Source organism: Parasteatoda tepidariorum, chromosome 9 (assembly GCF_043381705.1).
Source record: "Parasteatoda tepidariorum isolate YZ-2023 chromosome 9, CAS_Ptep_4.0, whole genome shotgun sequence".
NCBI classification, from domain to species: Eukaryota; Metazoa; Arthropoda; class Arachnida; order Araneae; family Theridiidae; genus Parasteatoda; species Parasteatoda tepidariorum.
In genome coordinates this window covers 87,421,145-87,445,792 of record NC_092212.1, presented here as the reverse complement: position 1 = coordinate 87,445,792, position 24,648 = coordinate 87,421,145, and the positions used below count along the sequence as shown (strand labels likewise).

At 31.4% G+C, this 24,648-nt stretch overlaps 1 protein-coding gene across 1 annotated transcript in view; it reads left to right on the top strand.

Moving 5' to 3' along the window:
- LOC107453137 (projectin protein bent) overlaps positions 1-6,340 on the top strand; it is a 236,219-nt gene extending 229,879 nt beyond the window's left edge. The window contains exons 129-131 of the mRNA XM_071185213.1: positions 318-431; positions 2,375-2,564; positions 5,383-6,340. Of these exons, the coding sequence (XP_071041314.1) occupies positions 318-431; positions 2,375-2,564; position 5,383 (305 nt within the window). The 3' untranslated portion in view covers positions 5,384-6,340. The remainder of the gene's footprint in view (positions 1-317; positions 432-2,374; positions 2,565-5,382) is intronic.
- Positions 6,341-24,648: the final 18,308 nt, after the last annotated feature.

Below are 24,648 nucleotides of genomic sequence, written 5' to 3'. Positions count from 1 at the left end.
TTATGCACTGATTTAAAGCATGGTTTGCGGTGTCCAAAAGAGAGAGGCAATAATCAATTACTGCAGATGATGTTAAAAAATCTGACTTAGAAGTGTACTGTATTATAAACATCTTATAAATAAATACTTTTCTTTAAGAGTTCCCATGACTTTAAATACGTTAGGGCAAATTCTAAAATAGGTATATTAACACTTTCATCGCTGCAATGGCCTACCCTCTGGAAACTAACAAGTCTAACAGATATTATTACATCCAGTGCAAAAAAAGGTTTTATAACATCCTATTCCTTAGTTAATGGAAGTTTTCTTTCTTTCAGTCCCAACAGAAAAAGCGAAGGGTCCAGAGTTCGCTACCTATCCGAAATCAATGGCGGTTCATGAAGCTCAACCGGTGCTCTTCACGGCCATTCTAAAGAAAGAAGCAAAACGAAGTAAACGAACTGACTTTTTTTTAAAGAAAATTCTGTCTATCATAGCTTTGAAATAATAAACTTTCATACTAATTTATCCTTTTCTGAACTTTGAATACTCTCGGTAAAACGAAATGAAATGGCGTTATAAACAGAAATTTGGCGCAAAAGATACTAAATGAACTTTTGGGGTGAAGAAGACTTAAAAATTGTTCTTTTACATATTTTCAAAAGTAACAATTTCATTTTAGATAAATACATCATCAAAGTTAAAAAAAAATTTGAAAATTGATTTAAAACCACGCATCATTATTAAAAATTTATCTATGTTATTTAAACATTATGTTATACTTTTTAGTTTAGAGAAAGCTCTGTATTAATCAAAATTAAACTTGAAGAAAAAATCTAAATTATTCATTTATAAATCAATTAATAATAATCTTACTACTTATACAATTTTGCTTAAAACAAAGATTAAACGAATTATATTAGTTAAAAGGAACCAGGATTACAATGTAAGTTCAACAAGTTATTCTATTAAGATAGTCTTGATTCGCTTGATCAAACAATAGTAAGAAATGGTTTCAGTAGATTAAAAAAATAAAAAAGGTTTGGTTCTTACAACAATTATTTAGAGAAATATTCATATTTATAATNGCGAGCCTAACTTCAAACCACAAATAAACAAACGAAGTGTTCGATCGTTTAAATAGCTGCTCGCCAGATTTTATTGCATTATAAAGAAAAGTTATTGAAACTAAATACAACTAAATAAACAACAACAACTAAAACAAATAACAACAACTACTAATAACAATAACTAAATAAACAACTAAATTCCATTCGTTTAGCATTGCGTCATATGTTGTTCCTACTAAATCGAAGTAGTTGTGTTTTTTTCATATTATACCCAATTGGGGACTTGTACTTCAAGAAGATCACAATATCCACCCATGTGACCTATGACATCAACGCCAGCTGTTTGTCAATAAACAAAATGGCGCGTCAAAGTTGAGCTAAGTTATTCCACATAACTTAGAATGTTAACTAACGTGAAATTAATTGAATACAGTGCCTTGTCGCCAATTGAATTTGCTGAAGTATAATTCTTTCTTAAGATTATTATTTATTTATGAATTTTATTGTAACACGTGATATATTTTTGTTTTGCGTATCTGGCAACTACGATGCATAATTAGTTTTTCATGTTCTACGTGACTTCGTACCTGTCTTTGTGTTAAGTAAGATATATGTGGTGTAGGAATTGAAATCATTGTGAAGGTTTACAGAAGATTCATTTAAGAGATTTAGTTACTTAAGAGGATTTAAACTTGACGGGGTAAGTTATCTCGAAATGGAAAGGAAAGAACAGTTTCCAACGTAAACAAAGCAGCGTTTTAACAACCAATCAGGCTCGAGATATCCACACTACGTCACTTGCAGCTATCCCATTCATTTTGGTAATAGGTACAAATCGAAATTTTTTATAAAAAAATGTATTTAAGAGCTGAATTAATAAACAAAATATATTAATTTGTTACGGGAACAGCAAAGAATTATTTTTGGCACTAATGAAGCTTAAATTAATTTGATAGGTACAAAATGAAAGAAAAAAGTTTTACACTGAAAAGCTAAATGAATGCAGAAGTCAGTTTATGATAAAGTAACTTATATTGGTGTATAGGAAAAAATAAAAATGCATACTTTGCGTATTTATTAAGTAAATAATATTGATCTTGCCGTGAGATTAGGGGAGGAGGGTAATTGAATTGGTATCTAACATTTGAACTTCCGGTTACTTAGTTCTATTTAAAGTACAAAAATATTTAAACTGACAATTTTTAAGAAAATCACTTAAGAAGTAAAAATTTTAAAAATCGATTAAAAAATGACAAGAAAAATTTATATGTATTTCTTGTACTCATGAGTGAGATTAGATTTAAAGGTGAGAATTTTTGATTTAGCTGAATGGACGAAAGATGGCAGACCGATCGATCTGAAGAGTCCTCGAATGAAAGTGAGTTCAGAAGGTGCCAAATACTCTCTGTCCATACCCAGTGCTGTTCTAACAGATATGGGTCAGTACGTCTTCACAGCAAGCGACCACAGCGGGCAGAATGAAGCATCCGTTTCTTTAATTGTATTCAATGAATGGTAAGTCACATTTTCTTCTCTGCTTTTCAAACATTATAATGTGAGTCGTGAAGACTCAAAGGATAGAGCCTTCATCTTCCAATGCAGTGAACTGGGTTCGAATCCCAGCGATGACTGGTCTATATGAATTCCGGCTTGCCCCAACAATAGTGCAGACGTAAAAATATCCTCGGCGGTAGACGGATCATGGGTTTGAGTCCCTTTGCTGTCAGGCTAGCCATGGGAGGTTTTGGGAGTTTTCCTCAGCATGTATCGCAAGTACGTTCCATCAAAAAGTCCTCCAGGAAGGCAAATTTCTCCCATTATTTAATACGGGAGTTCCCTTGTCTTCTGGATTGGGTTCAAAATTAAGAGGTTACGGAGTTGAACATTAGTAGCCGTAAACCCAAAAATCGGGTGGGCTGTTCAACGACGGTTATAAAATAAAACATTATAAGGATAATAAGGTGTTACTTCATACTTTAATACAAGAGTTTCAACTATTACAATACTAATTAAAATTCAATATTGAAGTCACTGTTTCAAAACTATCATAAAGTAAACCGTATTCCAGTATAAGTATTGGCATATACATATTTAAGCAAGTACTCATAATAAATTATGAAATAGGCAAAGCAGGGAAACATTTTGTGACGTCAGAGGCGTGCCCGAAGGGGGACGTAAAAGGATAAATTCATCCCCTTAAGATTTTTCTAAAAATTAAAATGTTCTTTTATTTCATGATTGATATTTTAAATCTCAAAGGAATTTTTTTCTTCTTCTCTTGCTCAAATCTGTTTCCTCGTGAAGAGGATAAATTTTTCGATGAAAACCGATTTTTGAAAGGATAAAAAATGTATATCATTCTGTCCCTAAAAAATACCCAATTACTAGAACAGCAGACTAGACAAACTGAAATAGAAGTAAGGTTAATACTTTTACGAATATCTATAATCTTGCCTGATACAACATTCACTGCTGAAAGGTCATTTTCTACTTTGAAATATTTAAAAAGCTACTTCAGAAATGATACAACTTAAGACTAGATTGCCCAAGGAAGTCAATTAGACTGCTTTTTAATTTCAATTAGAAAAACAATGATGTATATAATGACACAATTTCTTAGAATATTGTCCCTTTTTGGACAACATATAATTTTTTTTCTATTGTTAATATTTACTACTAATTTGGTATATAACTGTAAGTAATATAAAAAATATTAAAAATTAATTTTAAACAAATTTCTTTACACATTAGTCATTCTATCACAATTCAGTCATTTTGACTGCTTTTGGGCAATACTAAGTTTCAGTCTTTCTAGTGTTTAAATGCACTTTAATTGACTCTGTTTGCTATATTCATAATTATATCTAAGAGAAGAAGTGAAATATTTTGCAAAAACAGAAAAGGAGACTAAATAAAACTTTGTACAGACAAATGTGTTTGTATACAGCAATCATTTTATTTTTCAATGATGTTGGATTCCACTAATTCTATAGTAAACAGAAATTTTGTTTGTCATGGTATTGTTTTTCTTAAATGATCTTTACTAGTGTAATATTTTTAGAAATTATCTTTATCCTTCTAGAAATAAGATCAAAATAGTTTATTCTTTGAGCCGCATGGCTAAGGGGATAGAGGGTTCGCCTCCCTGTGAGGTGAACCGAATTCGAATCCTAGCGATGGCTGTCGATACGAATTCCGCATCCGACTTGCACCGACCACAGTCAGGGGTCGAAATATCCTCAGTGGTAGGCGGATCATGGGTTAGGCTGCTTCCCTTGCCTTCAGGTTAACCGTATTAGGTTCTCGTGGTCTTCCTCTCCATGTAACGCAAATGCGAGTTAGTTCATCAGAAAGTCCTCCACTAAGGCAAATTTCTCCCAATACTTGATCCAGGAGTTTCCTTTTCTTCTGGATTAGATTCAACATCAGAAGGCTACGTAGTTGAACATAAGTAGTAGTAAACCCAAACAAATTGGGTCGACTGTTCACCGACGGTTATGAAATAAAATAGTTTATGCTTTAGTTTTTACCACCCAATGATAATTCTAAACTAAAGAAATCGCTTCTTTCATGACAATGAAAATATGCACCCCTCAAAATTTATTTATGGGTACGCGATTGCATGATTTTAAACATTTCGTTTGTTAAAAAAAGAACATTAACGCCATACCAATCTAACAGTCATAGTTTCGAAGACTAATTTGCCTATCGTTTTAAATTTTCAACAACCAACAGTTTCATTTTAAAAATGTTTTATGGTTTTAAGATATCATATAACTTCAAATAGTCCATTTGTTTTCTGCACTGCAAAGAACAGCATTGATAAGGTATTATCTTTAATTTGCGTTTCTTTTAAAGTAAGATTATTATTGTTTTTTTCTTTTTGGAAGCAGAACCATGCCTTAATACTTTTGTTTATTGTATTATTAACAGAAACATTAAAATATCTTTCTTCTTTCAGAGTTTAACGTACAACTGCTTTTTGGACTACAACGAAAACGAAACGAATTTTTCTATCGCAATAAAAAGAAAACGTTGCACGTGCAACTAATTTGAACTCAATTGAAACCTGAATTACCCACATANCTTTCAGTAAGTTCCAACAGTTTCATTTTAAGAATGTTTTATGGTTTTAAGATATCATATAATTTCAAATAGTTTTGTTTTCTGCAAAGAACAGCACTGATAAGGTATTGTTCTAACTATCTTTAATTTGCATTTCTTTTAAAGTAAGATTATTATAGTTTTTTTCTTTTTGGAAACAGAACCATGCATTAATACTTATGTTTATTGTATTATTAACAGAAACATTAAAATATCTTTCTTCTTTCAGAGTTTAACGTACAACTGCTTCTTGGACTACAACGAAAACGAAACGAATTTTTCTATCGCAATAAAAAGAAAACGTTGCACGTGCAACTAATTTGAACTCAATTGAAACCTGAATTACCCACATAGAAAACACTCATCAAGTATTTGGTGAAACCTTCTAACGAATGTACATATTATTCATGTGTATATATTCGAACACAAAAGACTGGAATTAAGGACGCCCCAAAGAACTCGTCCCGAAGATCAACTGTTTTCCTTACCCATGTGCTCGACTCATAATTTATTTTCTTATTCAAATCGTGTAGATTAAATTGAATTATTGAATACTTGAATAAAAACAAGTGAATTAATTTAATTAATAACAGAATTTAAAAGAGAGGAGGACGCTTATCCAAATGATTCATCCAAATGATTGAATGCGAAAAATTTTGTTTTGGATAAGAAACTACTACACAAGTTTAACAGTTATATCTTATTTAAATAAACCAACTTCACAACAACAAAAAAAACACTATTTAATAAATCTTACTTGTTAAAAGAGTATTAAATATGAAAGTATTTATCTAAAATAAAAGCTTTAATACTCTAATGAGTATTAAAGCTTTTTCTTGAAGTAAAATAAAAGCTTTACTTCAAAAAAGATTTTTTGAGGTTAAATTTTTAGAAGAGATATAATTGTGTAGATTCTTGTGTTATAGTTTCTTTTCCCAAATTTAACCTATTAAACATCCTCTCCGATTTTAAGTTCAGTTTAATTTACACGTTCTATTGCATGTTTAAGTACATAGAAAACTAATTTAATATCTATAACGAAATACAGTGGAGTTCATTTAATGTGTATCAAAATCTCACTTTTTTTCAAATAAATAAAATTGGATTAAATATCTTATTAAACTTATTCTTTTGAGTAATATTTTTGTGAAAGGAAAGATTTTAAAATTAACAAGATTTGATACTAAGTGCTTCAACTATTGTTATATTAATTATTTCCTCGTTTATGATCAAATATTTTTAATAAATTGAGTTATTTTCATGACTAGTGAACAAATTGTAAAATAAATTGTTAATGAATAGTCACACTTAATTTACTGTTCAACTATTTTTTGTGTATTTGTCTGTAATCAAGCTTTTTGCAACTATGTGTAAACTGTTTAAAATTATTAATTAATTGCTTGTACCAATTTTGCTTATTATGTTATGTGAAAATGCATGTTTTTAATAAAGAAGTTTGAAAAAATTGCCTACATTCTCTTTTAAGTACTTCAAAAAAGAAAGAAAAGCGTTCGAAAATCCCAATTTATGAGGGGAGTGTAGAACTATGTTAAATGAAAAGTTTAATAGCATTGGAACTTAAAGTCGCAAAATTACATTAAACTTTAAACAAAAAAATAAAGTATATAACATACAAAAAGTAACACCAATGGTACCAGAAAATATGTCAGACGACGAAAGAGGCTAAGCAACTAAAGCATGTCATTCCTATTACTCAGAGAAAATAAATCCTCAATAAGATATTTGATTGTATACCTAAGACAAAATTCTTGATGGTAATATCAAAGAATTTTGATGGTTTCAGTAAGATTCTTGGTGGTCCAATATGTGTTGATGGTCACCATCATACAACAATTTCCATCTACTTTTGATGATCCAACAAATTTCCATCTTCATGAATGTTTCTTTTGTGCTATCAATGTTAGTATCAGGCAATGCTTGATTTTTGATGGAACAATATAAACCATATTTTGATGGCAGAGGTTGTTTTACCATTATGATGGTCAACCAACAAGTTAAGTTTCTTATTGTTAGATCAACAACAACTATTAAAATATAATGGAAGATACTGTACGGCTACTTTGATGGTCCCCCAACAGGATTTGTTTATTAATGTTGGACCCACAACAATCAGAAAAATATGATGGAAGATATTGTTTTACTATAATAATGGATTAACCATCATGTTATGTTTAGTAGAGTCTGACCAACAGCAACTATTAAACTGAAATGGAGCATGTTGCTTTACTACTATAATAGTTCTACCACCATGCTATGTTGTTGTTGAACCCATAACAACCATCAAAGATGGAAGATGTTTACTATTATGATGGTAAACCAGCAAGTTATGTTTTTATTGTTGGACCAACAACAACCATCAAAATATAATGGAAGATGTTGCATTTTGATGGTTTGTGTTCTCTCATGTTCCCACAACAGCGATTGAAGATGTTTAACTATTATGATGGTTCAACCATCATAAAGGTTAAACATCTATAGATTGGAACCTGGACTGAAAATTTTGAAGATAGGAACCAATGCTGCCTCATTGGGAAACTGATAAGAGCTCTTGACTGTGCATACCAATTTTTTAGCAGCCATGATTTATAAGGGAAACAAGTTTTGATTTTCCCCATACTAGTACTGCAAGTATTTTTATTTATGAGTCAGCTAAAGCAGTTCCACAACATTCTCATGCTCTACAATATAGATTTGTATTATGAATTTTATTTATAGTTAAATAAGTTTTGATCACTATTTTTTTTCATTGTAGAGAGCACGTGACGTAAACGATCAGAAACAAAACTTATTAAAATTAATGGGGTTGAAAACATTGATCTAGGCAACTAAAAAACCTTATAAACTATGGGGTGAGCATTTTTTTTATATTCCCGATAATAATCGACTGATTATGTGAGGTAATGATGACTGTAGTCTGTAAACAAAACAGAACTAGAAATCTTATTTGAAATAGAATGATGGCAGTACACTTACGTTTTTAGTATCGTAGTATAATCATTCGCATCAAATGAGAACCTTTATGTATCTATTACCGAATCAGGAATCGATACTCTCCCCATAAACTACTCTTGAATCTCTACCAATCAGAACTAGAAATGCTAAATTAAAATAAGATAGAATAAAATAAAGCGACATACTATATATATGTATTCTATTATGTGTGTTATAATAAACACGATACATTGTGGAAAACAGAGAATAAAATTGTTCAAAGGCTTCTTAAATAAAATAAAAATATTGTATCCACAAGTTAAAAAATTATTTAATTCCAATTTAAGACATGAAATTAAAATATCAGGTTTTCAACTTTTCCAATGAAAAATTTAATTTTTTTATTTTTGAACAGGTTATTTATATCGTAAATTTTTAAAAAAAAAACATTGAGTATCTTTTTTACAGCAAGTTTATTTTAAAAAAAATCTAAAGGTCGACCTCCATTTAAGGTTTCCTACGTCAACTTAGATTTAAGGTTTTTATATAGAAGGTTGTTTTCCAAGGTTTTGGATTAGGGTAATGTGCTTAGAATAGAGTAGATTATCACAGATCTCGTTTTATGGTTAGAAGGTTTACACGTAAACCGCATAACAAGCCTCTTTAGGTTTACATTAAAAGGTTTTTGAAGAGTGAAAATAAACCTTATTTTGCGATCTGGGAACGTACTTCCTCTGAACAGACGTACTTTTTTTTCAAAGGCATTGGATTCTTGACCTTCGAAATATAGGGGGTCAATCTAGAAAATAAGGTCCAGATAGTAGGGTCGGAAGAAGAACAGTTGAATTTTTTACTGACCATTTTGCTTTTTGCGTACCTCGCAAAACTATATCTACACTATTACTTTCACCAGAGCTTTTTATACGAATTGAGAACTTTCAGCACACAATTATAAAATCCATCTATCCATAGATAATTTCAAGCAAAAAATAAGTTATTTTTATATTATTTTCTTTAATAATAGTCAAAACTTTTCAATTATAAGTAGGGAAATCTTTGCGCCATTTTAAAGAAATACGGTAATATACAAGATTCGAAAGAAATTGGTCTGATAGTTCCTAAGAAATCAAATTCTAAAAAGGTTGCATATTTAAAATTTGATTTCTCAGGAAAAATTTGTCCGATTATGTTCAAATTTTATATTTTGCACGCATGAAAGTACAGTCTATAAAATGATGTAAAAATTTGTGTACCTTACATTTCAAAATTTTTTGGATATTAATTAAATAAAATAATTATAAAAAGTAAATGTAAGAATTTATTTTTTGCGTGGAATTAATTTTGGATAAACGAATTTCAAACCTTTGTGACGAGTATCTCCCAATGTAGGAATTCGGACTGATTTATGATGATCCAACATAAGAATAGCTGCTTGTTTTGATGGTTTGTTCATGTTGAAGAATTCCCATTAAACCAGCAGGGACCATCACGAATCATCATGAACTGTTGATCCATGAAATCCAAACTTCTCTTAATGGTTAACCATCCTAGTATTAAAGGAGCTTTTTCCATCATGAAATGATGGAAGTTTGTTGGCATATCAACCATGAACACGTAATGGAAAATGATGGATGATGGTGGCCATCAAATGATGTTGGACCATCATGAATTGCACTGAAACCAACTTAAACCGTCAAAATGTTTTGATGGAACCATCATGAATTTTGACTTGGTCATAGGACGGGAGTAAGTAAACAAATTTTCGTTACACTAATAGTTAAGCAATAATTCACAATTCTGAATAAAAGAGGGAGAAGAGGATTCCGTTTTTCAGGCATTCCCTTTGACACGCGTTTCACTATTAGATTATAAAAAAAAGTTCAGGAACTACTGGTCTAGATCTTCCTATAACATCAAGATCATCGTCATAAGCAAGAATTTGAGTAAATCTTTAAAAAATAGTGCTTCTTACATTGATTCCAGTTGCTCTGATTACTTTTTAAAGTTCGATATTAAATAGAAGGCAAGCAAGTGCATCTCCCTACCTCAGGTCTCTATCAGTATAAAAGGTCACGGAGAGCTCGTTTTGCAACTTAACTCTGCACTTGCCTCTTCTTAGTGTCGCCTTTGTCAAGTTAATAAATTCAGGGGAATACCAAATTCCTCCATTGCTTCATACAACTTAATACTCTTGATACTGTCGTATGCTGCCTTAAAGTCAATCAAAAGATGGAAAGTCTCAATACTATACAAAATATAAATAATAAATATTTTTTTCTTGATATTTCGCTTCCTTTGTTATTCAATAGATGTCGCCACATTTAAAATATTAATATTACTTTACAAAATATTTAGTAGAAAATATTAATATTACAAAATATAAATAATAAATATTTTTTTCTTGATATTTCGTTTCCTTTGTTATTCAATAGATGTCGCCACAATATAAAATATTAATATTACTTTACAAAATATTTATTAGAAAATATTAATATTACAAAATGTAAATAATAAATATTTTCTTCTTGATATTGTACTTCATTTATTAGTCAGTAGATGTCGCCACAATAGAAAATATTAATATTACAAAATATAAATAATAAATATTTTTTTCCTAATATTTCGCTTTCTTTGTTATTCAATAGATGTCGCCACAATAGAAAATATTAATATTACTTTACAAAATATTAATATTACAAAATATTTGTAAGAAAATATTAATATTACAAAACATAATTAACAAATATTTCTTCATATTTTGCTTCCTTTGTTATTCAATAGATGTCGCCACAGTAGAGAAAATTAATATTACAAAATATAAATAATAAATATTTTCTTCTTGATATTGTACTTCATTTGTTAGTCAATAGAGGTCGCCACAATAGAAAATATTAATATTACAAAACATAAATAATAAATATTTCTTCTTGATATTTTGCTTCCTTTGTTATTCAATAGATGTCGCCACAGTAGAGAATATTAATATTACGAAATATAAATCCTTCTTCTTGGGCACTACAGCCTATGACAGGCCAAGGCCGTCCGTTTATGATTTTGCCATCTTGATCTATTCTGTGCCATGGACTTCCACTTAGTTGTTCCTATTATCTTTAGGTCCCTCTCAACTGCGTCCTGCCACCTAGTCGGTGGAAGGCCGCTTTTTCTTGTACCTTCTGGTTTAAAAAAAGTTACTTTTTTACAGGGTTTTGGTCTTTAGATCTATAAAGATGTCCCAGGAATTGAATGCGATTGGCCTTAATAGCATGAACTATGTCTGTTTGCTTATGCTTTTTATATAATTCATGATTATAAAGAGTACGTCATTTGTTATTCTCATAGACTGCACCAAAATTTTTCCCAAGTATCCCTCTCTCAAAAATCAGCAAAAGAAATTTACACTTTAGTTGGCTTTCCAAACCGAAGTAACACTTGTTTGCCATTGATGAACGGCTATCGATTTCAGTTCTTATGTCATTTTTGTTGATTACAGTAGATCCAAGATATTAAAATTCATCAACAGCATCAAATTCGTAATCATTCACAGGCAAGGGCATTGCCTTTGTGAGATTTCTGTTTGTCTCCATATGCAGTCAAACCCCGCTATAGTGAACGCAGTTTATAGTGAACTCCCAGATATAGTGCATGAAATGTGCGGTCCCGTGCCTTGCTATACACGTATAATGTTATTTTTTATGGATATAGTGAACCAAAAAAGTGAGGCAGTTGGATGTAATGAACTTCTTACTGTCTTCGACTGATTTTTTTTTTTAAATTTTTTTTTATAATAATTTTGAAATTTCTGATTCAAAATAAATGCATATACCGATTTTTAAAACCATCTATTGGGGGGAATGTAGCGATAAGCATTTTTTTCTTGTTTGCTTCTTTTATCTCACTTTCCCATCCCTAATCAAACCAATTAGATGTTTCCAACCAGGCAAATGATGCACCTGTAAAGTGTCAGTGGGATCAATATGGATATTCTGTCAAAGAGAATGAGTAATTATTCATTATTGGTCAAAGGGTTGGACACTAATATGTGTTTATAAGGCCTTCATTTCAACTCCTTTTTGCTCTCAGCTCAGCTAAAAAAATCCTGCAAGCAAGTGTCTCAAATTTAACTATGGGGAGCAGTAATCGTAAAACGTTTTCCATTAATGATAAAATGGGCATTATCAGAAAGATTGAAAAGGATGCAATGAAGCTGATATTTGCAAGAAATAAACTATCCAAATCTGCAGTTTGTATCATATGAAAAAATAAGAAATTAATAATTTCTGCTCATGAAAAAAATTTAGATGGCAGAAGAAAGTTGATAAAAGCATATCACAAGGATGATTAAGAAGCATTACGGAAGTGGTTCACCAATCGAGGAAGTCGCATTCTTCCAGTATCTGGACAAATGTCGATGAATTTGCTAAGCGATTTTATGACACTATTTTTATGTGCTCGTATGGCAGGTTAGACAGGTTTAAAAAGCGGAGTAATAGAAATCCAGGAAAAATTATCTGAGAGTCGGGAAATGTTTCCATATCTGATGTTGATCATCAGCTAAAGATTAATAATTCTTTTTTTTTTTGTACGCAAGACGTAGAGTAATGAAAAATAACACATTTTTTTGCTACTACATAATATTTTTCAGTCATTTAGTTGAATTATGTGTAATAAAAGAAAGGAGTTTGGGAACCATTAGTTAAATTCCCTGCGTAACGGATATAGTGAACTCCCGGTTATAGTGAACCGAAATTTCTGTCCCTTGAAGGTTCACTATAGCGGGGTAGGACTGTATTTAGGTTAGTCAGCATTAATGGTTAGTCCCATTTCATTAGTTGTTACTTCAAGAGATTTGAAGTTCTCCACTACTGATTGTCTAGATTTTCCTATAATATCAAGATCATTTCCATAAGCAAGAATTTATGTAGATCTTTAAATAATAGTGCCTCGTTCATTCATTCCAGATGTTCTGTTTACTTTTTTTAAGTTCGATATTAAATAGAAGGCAGGCAAATGCATCTCCCTGCCTCAGGTCTCTGTCAGTTTTGTTTGTTTTATTGAAATTACATACATTTGCTGACTTGTGTGCTCAATATAGGCTTATAAGTCATTGTCAAGTAGGAAATACAGATAGAACAATTCAGAGAAAGACATCACAGACATCCAGGGTTACGGCGGGATTCGAACCCGCTACCTCCACGCTTAACAGAGCGTTTGGACCGGCGATACCGCTCGGCCAGGGAGGCCCCGTCTCTGTCAGTATAAAAGGTCTTGGAGAGTTCGTTTTGCAACTTAGCTCTGCAATTGACTTTTCTGAGTGTTGCCTCTGCAAGTTAATAAGCTTCAGGGGAATACCAAAGTCCTCTAAAGTCAATAAAAGATCAAAATTCTCCATACTATACAAAATGTAACAAAATATATACGAAATATAAATAATAAATATTTTTTCTTGATATTTGGCTTCATTTGTTAGTCAATAGATGTCGCCACAATAGAAAATATTAATATTACTTTATAAATATTTATTAGAAAATATTAATATTACAAAATATAAATAATAAATATTTTTTTCTGATATTTTAATTTCTTTGTTATTCAATAGATGTCGCCACAATAGAAAATATTAATATTACTTTACAAAATATTAATATTACAAAATATTTATAAGAAAATATTAATATTACAAAATATTTATAAGAAAATATTAATATTCCAAAGCACAAATAATAAATATTTCTTCTTGATATTTTGTTTCATTTGTTATTCAATAGATGTCGCCACAGTAGAAAATATTAATATTACAAAATATAAATATGATATTTTGCTTCATTTGTTAATCAATAGATGTCGCCACAATAGAAAATATTAATATTACAAAATATAAATAATAAATATTTTTTTCTAGATATTTTGCTTCATTTGTTATTCAGTAGATGTCGCCACAAAAGAAAATATCATTATTACAAAAAATAAATAAAAAATATTTTTTTCCTGATATTTTGCTTCATTTGTTATTCAGTAGATGTCGCCACAATAGAAAATATCATATATTACAAAATATAAATAATAAATATTTTTATAATAATGAATATTATACAAAATATTAATAATGAATATTTTTTCCTCGATATTTCGCTTCCTTTGTTATTCAATAGATGTCGCCACAGTAGAAAATATTAATATTACGCAATATAAATAATAAATATTTTCTTCGGATTTTTTTGGCTTCATTTGTTATTTAATAGATGTCGCCACAATAGAAAATATTAATATTACAAAATATAAATAATAAATATTTTTTTTCTTGATATTTTGCTTCATTTGCTACTCAATAGATGCCGGCACATACGAAATATAAATAATAAATATTTTTTTCTTGATACTTCTCTTCATTCGTTATTCAGTAGATGTCGCCACAATGGAAAATATTTACATTACAAAATAAAAATTCTTCTTCTTCTTGGGCACTACAGCTTATCACTGGTCATAGCCGTCCCAATAAGTTTTTGCAATCTTCATCTATTCTGTGCCATGTCCTTCCAGTTAGTTATTTCTATTATTTTTAGGTCCCTCTCAACTGCGTCCAGCCACCTAGTCGGTGGACGACAGCTTTTTCTTGTACCTTCTGGTTTTAAAAAAATTTACTTTTTTGCAGTGTTTTGGTCTTCAGATCCCAGCAATCCCAGCAATCGAATGTGATTGACCTTAATAAGATGAACTATGTCTGGTTGTTTACACTTTTTATATTACTCATGATTGTAAAGGGTGCGTCATTTGTTATTCTCATAGACTGCACCAAAATTTCTTCTAAGTATCCCGCTCTCAAAAATTAGCAATTTGTTTCCTCTTTTTTATTAAGAGTTCAGCACTCACTACTATATAGGGTTACAGGCCGTATGAGTGTTTTCTATATGTTAATTTTCGTCTTTTGTTTAAGAAATTTACTTTTTAGTTGGCTTTTTAAACCAAAGTAGCACTTCTTTGCCATTGCTAAACGGCTATCGATTTCGGCATTTGTGTCATTTTTGCAGGTTACAGTAGTCCTAAGATATTTAAATTCATCTACAGGTTCAAATTTCTTACCATTCCCATGTAAGGTCAGGCATCGCCTTAGTGAGCCATCTGTTTTTCTCCATGTATTAGTTTTGTCAGGATTAATGGTTAGTCCCATGCCACTAGCTGCTACTTCAAGAGCTTTGAAGTTCTGCACTACTGGTTGTCTATTTCAAATCATGCTAACCTTGCTAGAAACTCTGACATTATGAAACCCAAATCTCAATTTATTACAGACGCGCAAGGGGAAAAATCACTCTTTAACATATATTACTAAAATAGGATTCAAATGTTAAGTGTTTATTTACATGATAAGTGAACTGAAGTAAGATAAATGCATTTTTCAAGTAATCAGTGTTGTTATTATCATTATGTTTACGTATTTAAGGAACAAAAATGTACATTTTGAATTGTTATTGAAGAATTAATTAGTAGTTAAATATTCTGAAGTACTTAGGAATGGTTTTATTGATTTATTATTGTTGTTCGCGTATGCCAAGGCACAGGGTGTATGATTGTTCTTGTTTTCCCGTGGCGCTATCCATGGCCAAGAATTCGATTTCTGCCACACCCCGATTGTAGGGCGGATCCATTCATTGATCCACAGATCATAATTTTGACAGAAACCAGAGAACGATTAATCTCCAATCCTGTATCTCCAGAGGTATAATTTGTTATGAGAATATGGAGGACTTTTTGACCCAACAAATTTAACGTGCACCAGTCTCCATTTATTACTGGATTTGAACTCCCGTTCTTACGAACGAGGGTTCAGTGCCCTATCCACCAGGCTATTCCTGTTCCATTAATTTTAATTTAGAGCTTAAAATATTATTCGACATGTTTCAAAAAATCAAAACAAACCGGTTTAAGCCACACAAAAAAAAATTCTGTCTTGTATCCAATCCCGTTAAAAAGTCTTTTTTTCCTTGCTGATCCAATTCTGAAGCTTCTTATGGTAAGATTGAAGAGCAGCATTTGCAATGGGTGGCAATCTCGCCAGGTTGAAATGGGTATTAGATGCAACAAATCTGAGATACATGCTTTGCTCTACTAGAAATCCTGCTACTTTATAATTTTAGTTCTGCTCATATAAACTGTGATAGTTTAACGTTTCTGATAAATAACTCTCGGTTAATGATGAGTTAGAAATAATTCATATAAACAAAAAACAATTTTAAAAGTGCGTATTTCTTTTATCAACAGAGATTTACTTGAACACTCTTTATTACACTTTCTAAGAAGATGAAACAAAAAAAGAACTTGGTTCAAAATTACTCAAAAAATGAAAGAAAAGAAAAACATATCGATTTGTTAAAAAAGTAAGATAAATTTGTATGGAAAATGTACTTTTTCTGAATTTATTTAGATGTACAGCTACCGCAATGCTTCAGAAGATATTTTTTTGTCAGTTTTGTGACACAAAATAAGTTATTTATTTAACATTATCAAAACAGGTCGTGACAACAAAAAAAAACTATTTTGTAACAACTCAAACCTTTTTAGACAAAAGTTTTAAAGGAGGGCAGAAAATGCGATTTTTTACTTAAAAATATGTAGTAAAATGCATAAATACAATAAAATACAAAAATAAATTATGGCAATTAAAATACGAGGGTAATTCCTGTTATATGTTTACATACACAATCAGTTAGTAACTACAATGCAAGACTAGGAAATTTATCTGGTGATCATTGTCCACTAGAGGTAAATTCATGGGTGGCCACATTTTGCCTTAAAAGTACATTAATTTTGCTTCAAAATTACAAAAAAAAAAAAAAGAATTATTTTTCTCAGTTTAAAGAAATAATATTAATAACTAATAGCATTAATGTATAATTGCATTATAAAAACAATTTTATACACGTGATGTTAATTCCCTTTCCACAGGACAACTAGTTTCTACAGGACAATTTTTTGACAATTAAAGGTTGTTATACTTATTCATTTAAATATCTCTGGTGTACAGTGCGCCAAAATAAAATAAAAAACTGACCAAACTGAACAATTTTTGATCTACTGATCGATTCTTCACGTTCTATGACTCATCTAATCTCAAATATGCTAATTATTAAGTGCAGACGATATTTTAAAATACAAAATCAGACACAAAAATGTACTTTCTCTGAATAAACATACCTTTTTTTCGGAAGAATCGGATTTCTGACCCCCAAAATATAGAAGGAAGCCGCAATTTAGAAAGTATGGTCCCTATAGTTTGGTCAAGAGAGTGTTCCAAAATTTAGACCCCTTAATGTGAAGCGAATCGAAAAAAATTTTTACACAATTATGAAATTCGATTATTTAAAGATAATTCCATGTAAAAAATAACATTTAGTAACTATTCATTATTTTATTTAATAATGATCAATAAAATTTCGAATTACAAGGAAGAAAGTTTTTGCATCATTTAAAATAATATAATTTTCATGGCGATTTGGGTGAGATCATCGATCAGTTCCTCAGAAATCGAATTTCAAATATACGACTTCCACCTCCAGATTATTACTCCCAATTTATTTTAACGCATAAGTTTAAAAAACACTCAATCCTATCATGTTATTGTACTTTGTACTGCTTACAATATAATTTGTGGTATTTAACAATCAATTTGAAAATCCATTTAACTTCAGCTGAAGACATAAAAAATCCAAGTTGACTCTCAAAACATGACAACACTTACACTTTATCGTTACAATAAATCGATTTACTGCTTCAGATCCTTAAAAATTTTAAAAATACAGAAACATGTTATGAATGATAAAATTATGCCCAGTGGGCAAATTTAAATGCAAATATCAATCTTAAATCTTCCTAGAATATCAAGCCTGAACATTAACTAAGAGATACACGGAATACTCAGTTGCTCATCTACAGCAATCTAAAGGTTAATTTTAATTTCTCCACTCTCTCCACTTTTCCTCTATCTGTTACCATGGTTTCGACAAATTTCAGAAGAGAATTTTCATAGCATTCAAACTAATTAAGAATTAATATAACTGCAGTAGCAATAAATACATGAAATCATTAAAGAGAAATACAAGTACTTTTAAATTGAGACATCATATTTTTATACGTCCTTTTTTAATATGTTTTAAATTATGACACTATTTTAATAATAATAAAAACATGCACTAATACATTTTGTTGTTTTTTACTATTGTTTAAATATCAAGTAAGACGTAACAATATTAACTCAAAAAATATCCTTGTGACAATAAAACAGTACTTAAATTTTAAATAAAAAAATACCATGCAAAAATGCTACAAAAAGAGTACAGAGTACTTACTCTATAGCTTGTCTGGAAAACCCGTGCTATCTGGAGAAAAAATGGAAGAAAATCAAATTTTTGTTTAAACAGAATAATTTTATAAAGGTTCTATAACATCGACACAAACATCAGGAATAGTCTGTTTGTTCAGTAGATCCGGGGAAAAAAAAGATGTATTAATGTCGTGAAATATCATCGAAACAATGTTTACAAAGAGCAGAATAACAAGTTTCTTCCACGGTGGTAAGAAACTGCGGGAAAAATGTTCCGAAAGAAACTGGAAGAAACTCTTAAATAAGGAATTTTTAAGAGCTTCTTTTAAGAGTTTAATGACTTATTTTTCAATATTTTAAATTGAATAAAGTGTTCTACATATAAAAATAATTATTTTTCTTTGTGGAGGAGCGAATAATGGCTGAAAAAGGCAGAAAAGTCGTATCAGGAGGCACGCACACATCACACCCCGTAACTCCCTATAATATTTACCTATAAACTTCAAACTCGGCCGGAACTCAGAGTTTAATATTACTAACAATTTTGCCGAAGGAATTTTTCATAGACCTATTAGTGGGCCCACAACGACCCAAAATATGTTTTGTTGACTAACCGGGAGGAGGTGTTTTAAGCTAAATATTCGTGCGGCTATCATGTGAAGCGTGGCTAAGTTGATAGCGCTTTGGGCAAGTTAGATTCATTTATTTTATTTTTCTTAGTTAAAGACCGAATAATGGCTGAAAAAGGCAGAAAAGTCGTATTAGGAGGCACGCACACATCACACCCCGTAACTCCCTATAATATTTACCTATAAACTTCAAACTCGGCCTGAACTCAGAGTTTAATATTACTAACAATTTTACCGAAGGAATTTTTTATAGACCTATTAGTGGGCCCACAATGACCCAAAATATGTTTTGTTGACTAACCGGGAGGAGGTGTTTTAAGCTAAATATTCGTGAGGCTGCCATGTGAAGCGTGGCGAAGTTGATAGCGCTTTGGGCAAGTTAGATTTGTTGCCCCGGAGACCCTGGGTTCGGAACCCTGCAAGGGTCGACTTTCAAGTTTTGTTTATTTATTTTATATTACTTTTTTTAATATATTTTTCGATATTTTAACGTGAATAAAGCGTCCGGTATGTAAAAATAACTATTTTTTCCTTGGGAAAAAGCGAATAATAGCTAATAAACGGGTAAATTTCGGATAATTTTCATTTATTTATTTTATTTTTCTTTGTTAAAGAGCGAATAATGGCTGAAAAAGGCAGAAAAGTCGTATTAGGAGACACGCACACATCACACCCCGTAACTCCCTATAATATTTACCTATAAACTTCAAACTCGGCCTGAACTCAGAGTTTAATATTACTAACAATTTTATAGAAGGAATTTTTTCTAGACCTATTAGTGGGCCCACAATGATCCAAAATATGTTTTGTTGACTCACCGGGATGAGGTGTTTTAAGCTAAATATTCGTGAGCCTGCCATGTGAAGCGTGGCGAAGTTGATAGCGCTTTGGGCAAGTTAGATTTGTTGCCCCGGAGACCCTGGGTTCGGAACCCTGCAAGGGTCGACTTTCAAGTTTTGTTTATTTATTTTATATTACTTTTTTTAATATATTTTTCGATATTTTAACGTGAATAAAGCGTCCGGTATGTAAAAATAACTATTTTTTCCTTGGGAAAAAGCGAATAATAGCTAATAAACGGGTAAATTTCGGATAATTTTTATTTATTTATTTTATTTTTCTTTGTTAAAGAGCGAATAATGACTGAAAAAGGCAGAAATGTCGTATTGGGAGGCACGCACACATCACACCCCGTAACTCCCTATAATATTTACCTATAAACTTCAAACTCGGCCTGAACTCAGAGTTTAATATTACTAACAATTTTACCGAAAGAATTTTTTATAGACCTATTAGTGGGCCCACAATGACCCAAAATATGTCTTGTTTACTAAACGGGAGGAGGTGTTTTAAGCTAAATATTCGTGAGGCTGCCATGTGAAGCGTGGCGAAGTTGATAGCGCTTTGGGCAAGTTAGATTTGTTGCCCCGGAGACCCTGGGTTCGGAACCCTGCAAGGGTCGACTTTCAAGTTTTGTTTATTTATTTTATATTACTTTTTTTAATATATTTTTCGATATTTTAACGTGAATAAAGCGTCCGGTATGTAAAAATAACTATTTTTTCCTTGGGAAAAAGCGAATAATAGCTAATAAACGGGTAAATTTCGGATAATTTTTATTTATTTATTTTATTTTTCTTTGTTAAAGAGCGAATAATGGCTGAAAAAGGCAGAAAAGTCGTATTAGGAGGCACGCACACATCACACCCCGTAACTCCCTATAATATTTACCTATAAACTTCAAACTCGGCCTGAACTCAGAGTTTAATATTACTAACAATTTTACCGAAGGAATTTTTTATAGACCTATTAGTGGGCCCACAATGACCCAAAATATGTTTTGTTGACTAACCGGGAGGAGGTGTTTTAAGCTAAATATTCGTGCGGCTGTCATGTGAAGCGTGGCGAAGTTGATGGCGCTTTGGGCAAGTTAGATTTGTTGCCCCGGAGACCCTGGGTTCGGAACCCTGCAAGGGTCGACTTTCAAGTTTTGTTTATTTATTTTATATTACTTTTTTTAATATATTTTTCGATATATTAACGTGAATAAAGCGTCCGGTATGTAAAAATAACTATTTTTTCCTTGGGAAAAAGCGAATAATAGCTAATAAACGGGTAAATTTCGGATAATTTTCATTTATTTATTTTATTTTTCTTTGTTAAGAGCGAATAATGGCTGAAAAAGGCAGAAAAGTCGTATAAAGAGGCACGCACACATCACACCCAGTAACTCCCTATATTATTTACCTATAAACTTCAAACTCGGCCTGAACTCAGATTTTAATATTACTAACAATTTTTCCCGAAGGAATTTTTTATAGACCTATTAGTGGGCCCACAATGACCTAAAATATGGTTTGTTGACTAACCGGGAGGAGGTGTTTTAAGCTAAATATTCGTGAGGCTGTCATGTGAAGCGTGGCGAAGTTGATAGCGCTTTGGGCAAGTTAGATTTGTTGCCCCGGAGACCCTGGGTTCGAAACCCAGCAAGGGTCGACTTTCAAGTTTTGTTTATAGTTTTTTTTATTTATTTTATATTATTTTTCTTAATATATTTTTCGATATTTTAACGTGAATAAAGTGTCCGTTATATAAAAATAACTATTTTTTCCTTAGGAAAAAGTGAATAATAGCTAATAAACGGGTAAATTTCGAATAATTTTTATTTACTTATTTATTTTATTTTATATTACTTTTTTAACTTCTTTTTCAATATTTTAAATTGAGTAAAGTGTTCTACATATAAAAATAATTATTTTTCTTTGTTAAAGAGCGAATAATGGCTGAAAAAGGCAGAAAAGTCGTATCAGGAGGCACGCACACATCACACCCCGTAACTCCCTATAATATTTACCTGTGAACTTCAAACTCTGCCTGAACTCAGAGTTTAATATTGCTAACATTTTTACAGAAGGAATTTTTTATAGACCTATTAGTGGGCCCAGAATGACCCAAAATATGTTTTGTTGACTAACTGGGCTAACGGTTTTAAGCTAAATATTCGTGGGGCAGGCATGTAAAGCGTGGCGAATTTGATAGCGCGTTGAGCAAGTTAGATTTGTTGTCCCTGAGACCCTGAGTTTTAAACTCTGCAAGGGGCGACTTTCAAGTTTTTTTTATTTATTTTATATTACTTTTTTAATGCATTTTTCGATATTTTAACTGTTTTGTATGTATAAATTACAATTTGTTCTTTGGGAGAGAGCGAATAGCAGATAATAAATGGATAAATTTCGGATAATTTTTATTTATTTATTTGTTTTATTTTATGTTATTTTTTTAACTTCTTTTTCAATATTTTAAATTGAATAAAGTCATGATGGAATTTCGGCAGTTATAAAAAAAAATGTTTAACAGAACATCGACAGTTCATTTATTATGATCGCATTTAGTAAATAACGTTAACTATATTTATTATTTACTTCAGTGGGAAAGATAAAATGCTGCATCCATCCTAAGCCAGAAAAATATTCTTGAGCCCTATAACGAGATTTCTTAATTGTCTGGTTAGGAGGTGTTTTGGTCATTTACTCATGACCAATACACCTCCGAACCAGACAATGTTAAACAATCGAACATATAACACAACTTTGTTAGTGGGGCCCCCAATCTCCATAAAAAAAACTATTTCAGTAGCCAAGGAATAAATTTCTCAATTCGATGTTTCTACCTCTCATAAAGAAACTAAACAGCTTAGTTCAGATTGAGACTTTCTTATTGTTGTTGTTAGCCATTAAGGCAGAGTTGGTGCGATTGCTCTTGTTTTCCAGTGGCACCATCTATAGCCAATAATTCGACTTCTGCCACGCCCATGCGTCACACCCGTTTTATAAGATGAACCCTCATTATAACACTCATTGATTTATCATTATAACACACACTCATTCATTTATTCACAGATCATTATTTTGACTTAAACCAGAGAACGATCAATCTCCAATTCAGTACATCCAGAGGCATAATTTGTTATGGGATCGTGGAGGACTTTGTGACCTGACACATTTATCGTGTATCAACCACCATTTACTTCACGGAGGAGTCTTCCGCGGGCTGGATTCGACTCGTATTTAAGTCCAAACAATTTAATCTATTAAGGTCTATTTGTGTTATTATGATTTTATTTGAATTTATTCAGTAATTTTAAATTTATGTAAGTATGATTTTATAATGTTGAATATGCACAAAGCGTATGCGCAAGTTTTTAGATTTTAAACTTGCAAATATAAAAAAAAAAAAGAAAAAAAATTTGATATTTGCCCGGGAGTGCAATGAATTTTGCTTTTCGAGTCCCATTCTGTTAAGTGATTTTTATTTTCTCCCGAGCCGCTGCCCGAAAGTTGCAAGTCTTGGCAATTATTCTGCCAGAGATCATCACCCCAAACCTCGCAGCTTTCGAACGCGGACGGTGACGTCACTATTCCCCGGTGTCTATTCTTACCTATCAAGCAATATTGGAGCAAAAAAGTTCACAAGTTAACGTTATGTTAGTATTGTGTTTATGTTAGCTCTTTGGAGCAAAAATAGATGATGAGTCGGCCTGTCTAATTCAGGGGCTCTATTCTATACCATAGTTCTATACCAACTCTATGTTCTATTCCAACGTCCGATAGTAAAACAAAATCCAAACCTCGCAACCCCCGAAGAGAGCGGTGAAGGGAAACGAGCGATTAACTCACACTTGGACCGGATCACGCTATTGGTCGAAAATGACATCACTGTTTGGGGGGAGGGAGATATTGGCTGGTGTTTGTATGAGTTTGACGACAAATTTCGTATGCACACGTGCTCGCTCGGAATTTATTTATTCCTTGTAAATGTTTACGTAATATTACGTCGTCTGTAAGGTGGGGGAGATAGGTAAATGACCACTTCAGCATTTCAGACAATATTTATGTTTTAATTGATTTAAATTCATCAAAGCTAAAAACAATAAAAATAATGAATGTTTTTACAAATTTAAGATGGTATAGTAATATTACAAATACATTAGTTTTTTTTTGTTTTAATTTCAGAATTATCTTTTGCTGTTATGAAGTAACAAAAATTGAAATAAACATAAGCTCAAATTTACTTATACATCGTAACTTAGTTGTGTTATGAATAATTTTAAAAACTTCATAATCAAGCAACACGTAAATTTAGTTTAAAGTAATGACCAAAATTCTGGGCTAGACCCTCCCCCCTGCATTTCTAGATTAGCCCCAGTTGCCAATGACGTAAAAGCAGTATAGTTTAATTTCACTTACTTAGATTTTAATAAAAAATTACCACAAAACTGTTCAAAATGTGAATATTCCCGATCGCAACGTTCGAGTACGCCGTCTAGCGGGAGCCTGTAAATATCAGACATTAATTTATCACGTTTTCATTTAGTTCCATCAAAATCATTGACTGAATCAGAATTTTTGCAGCAAATAAGAAACATTTGCATTTAGCAGCAAATAAGAATCCATTTTTAGCAGCAAATAAGAAACAAAATTTCACTAAGGAAAAGGCCAAAGAACTTGAAAAAAATCTCCAGAATATTAGTAAATCTTTCAGGAACAGAACACGCCAAACATTTGAGGAAAAACTCCTCAATAATTTTTAATTTCTATTATCA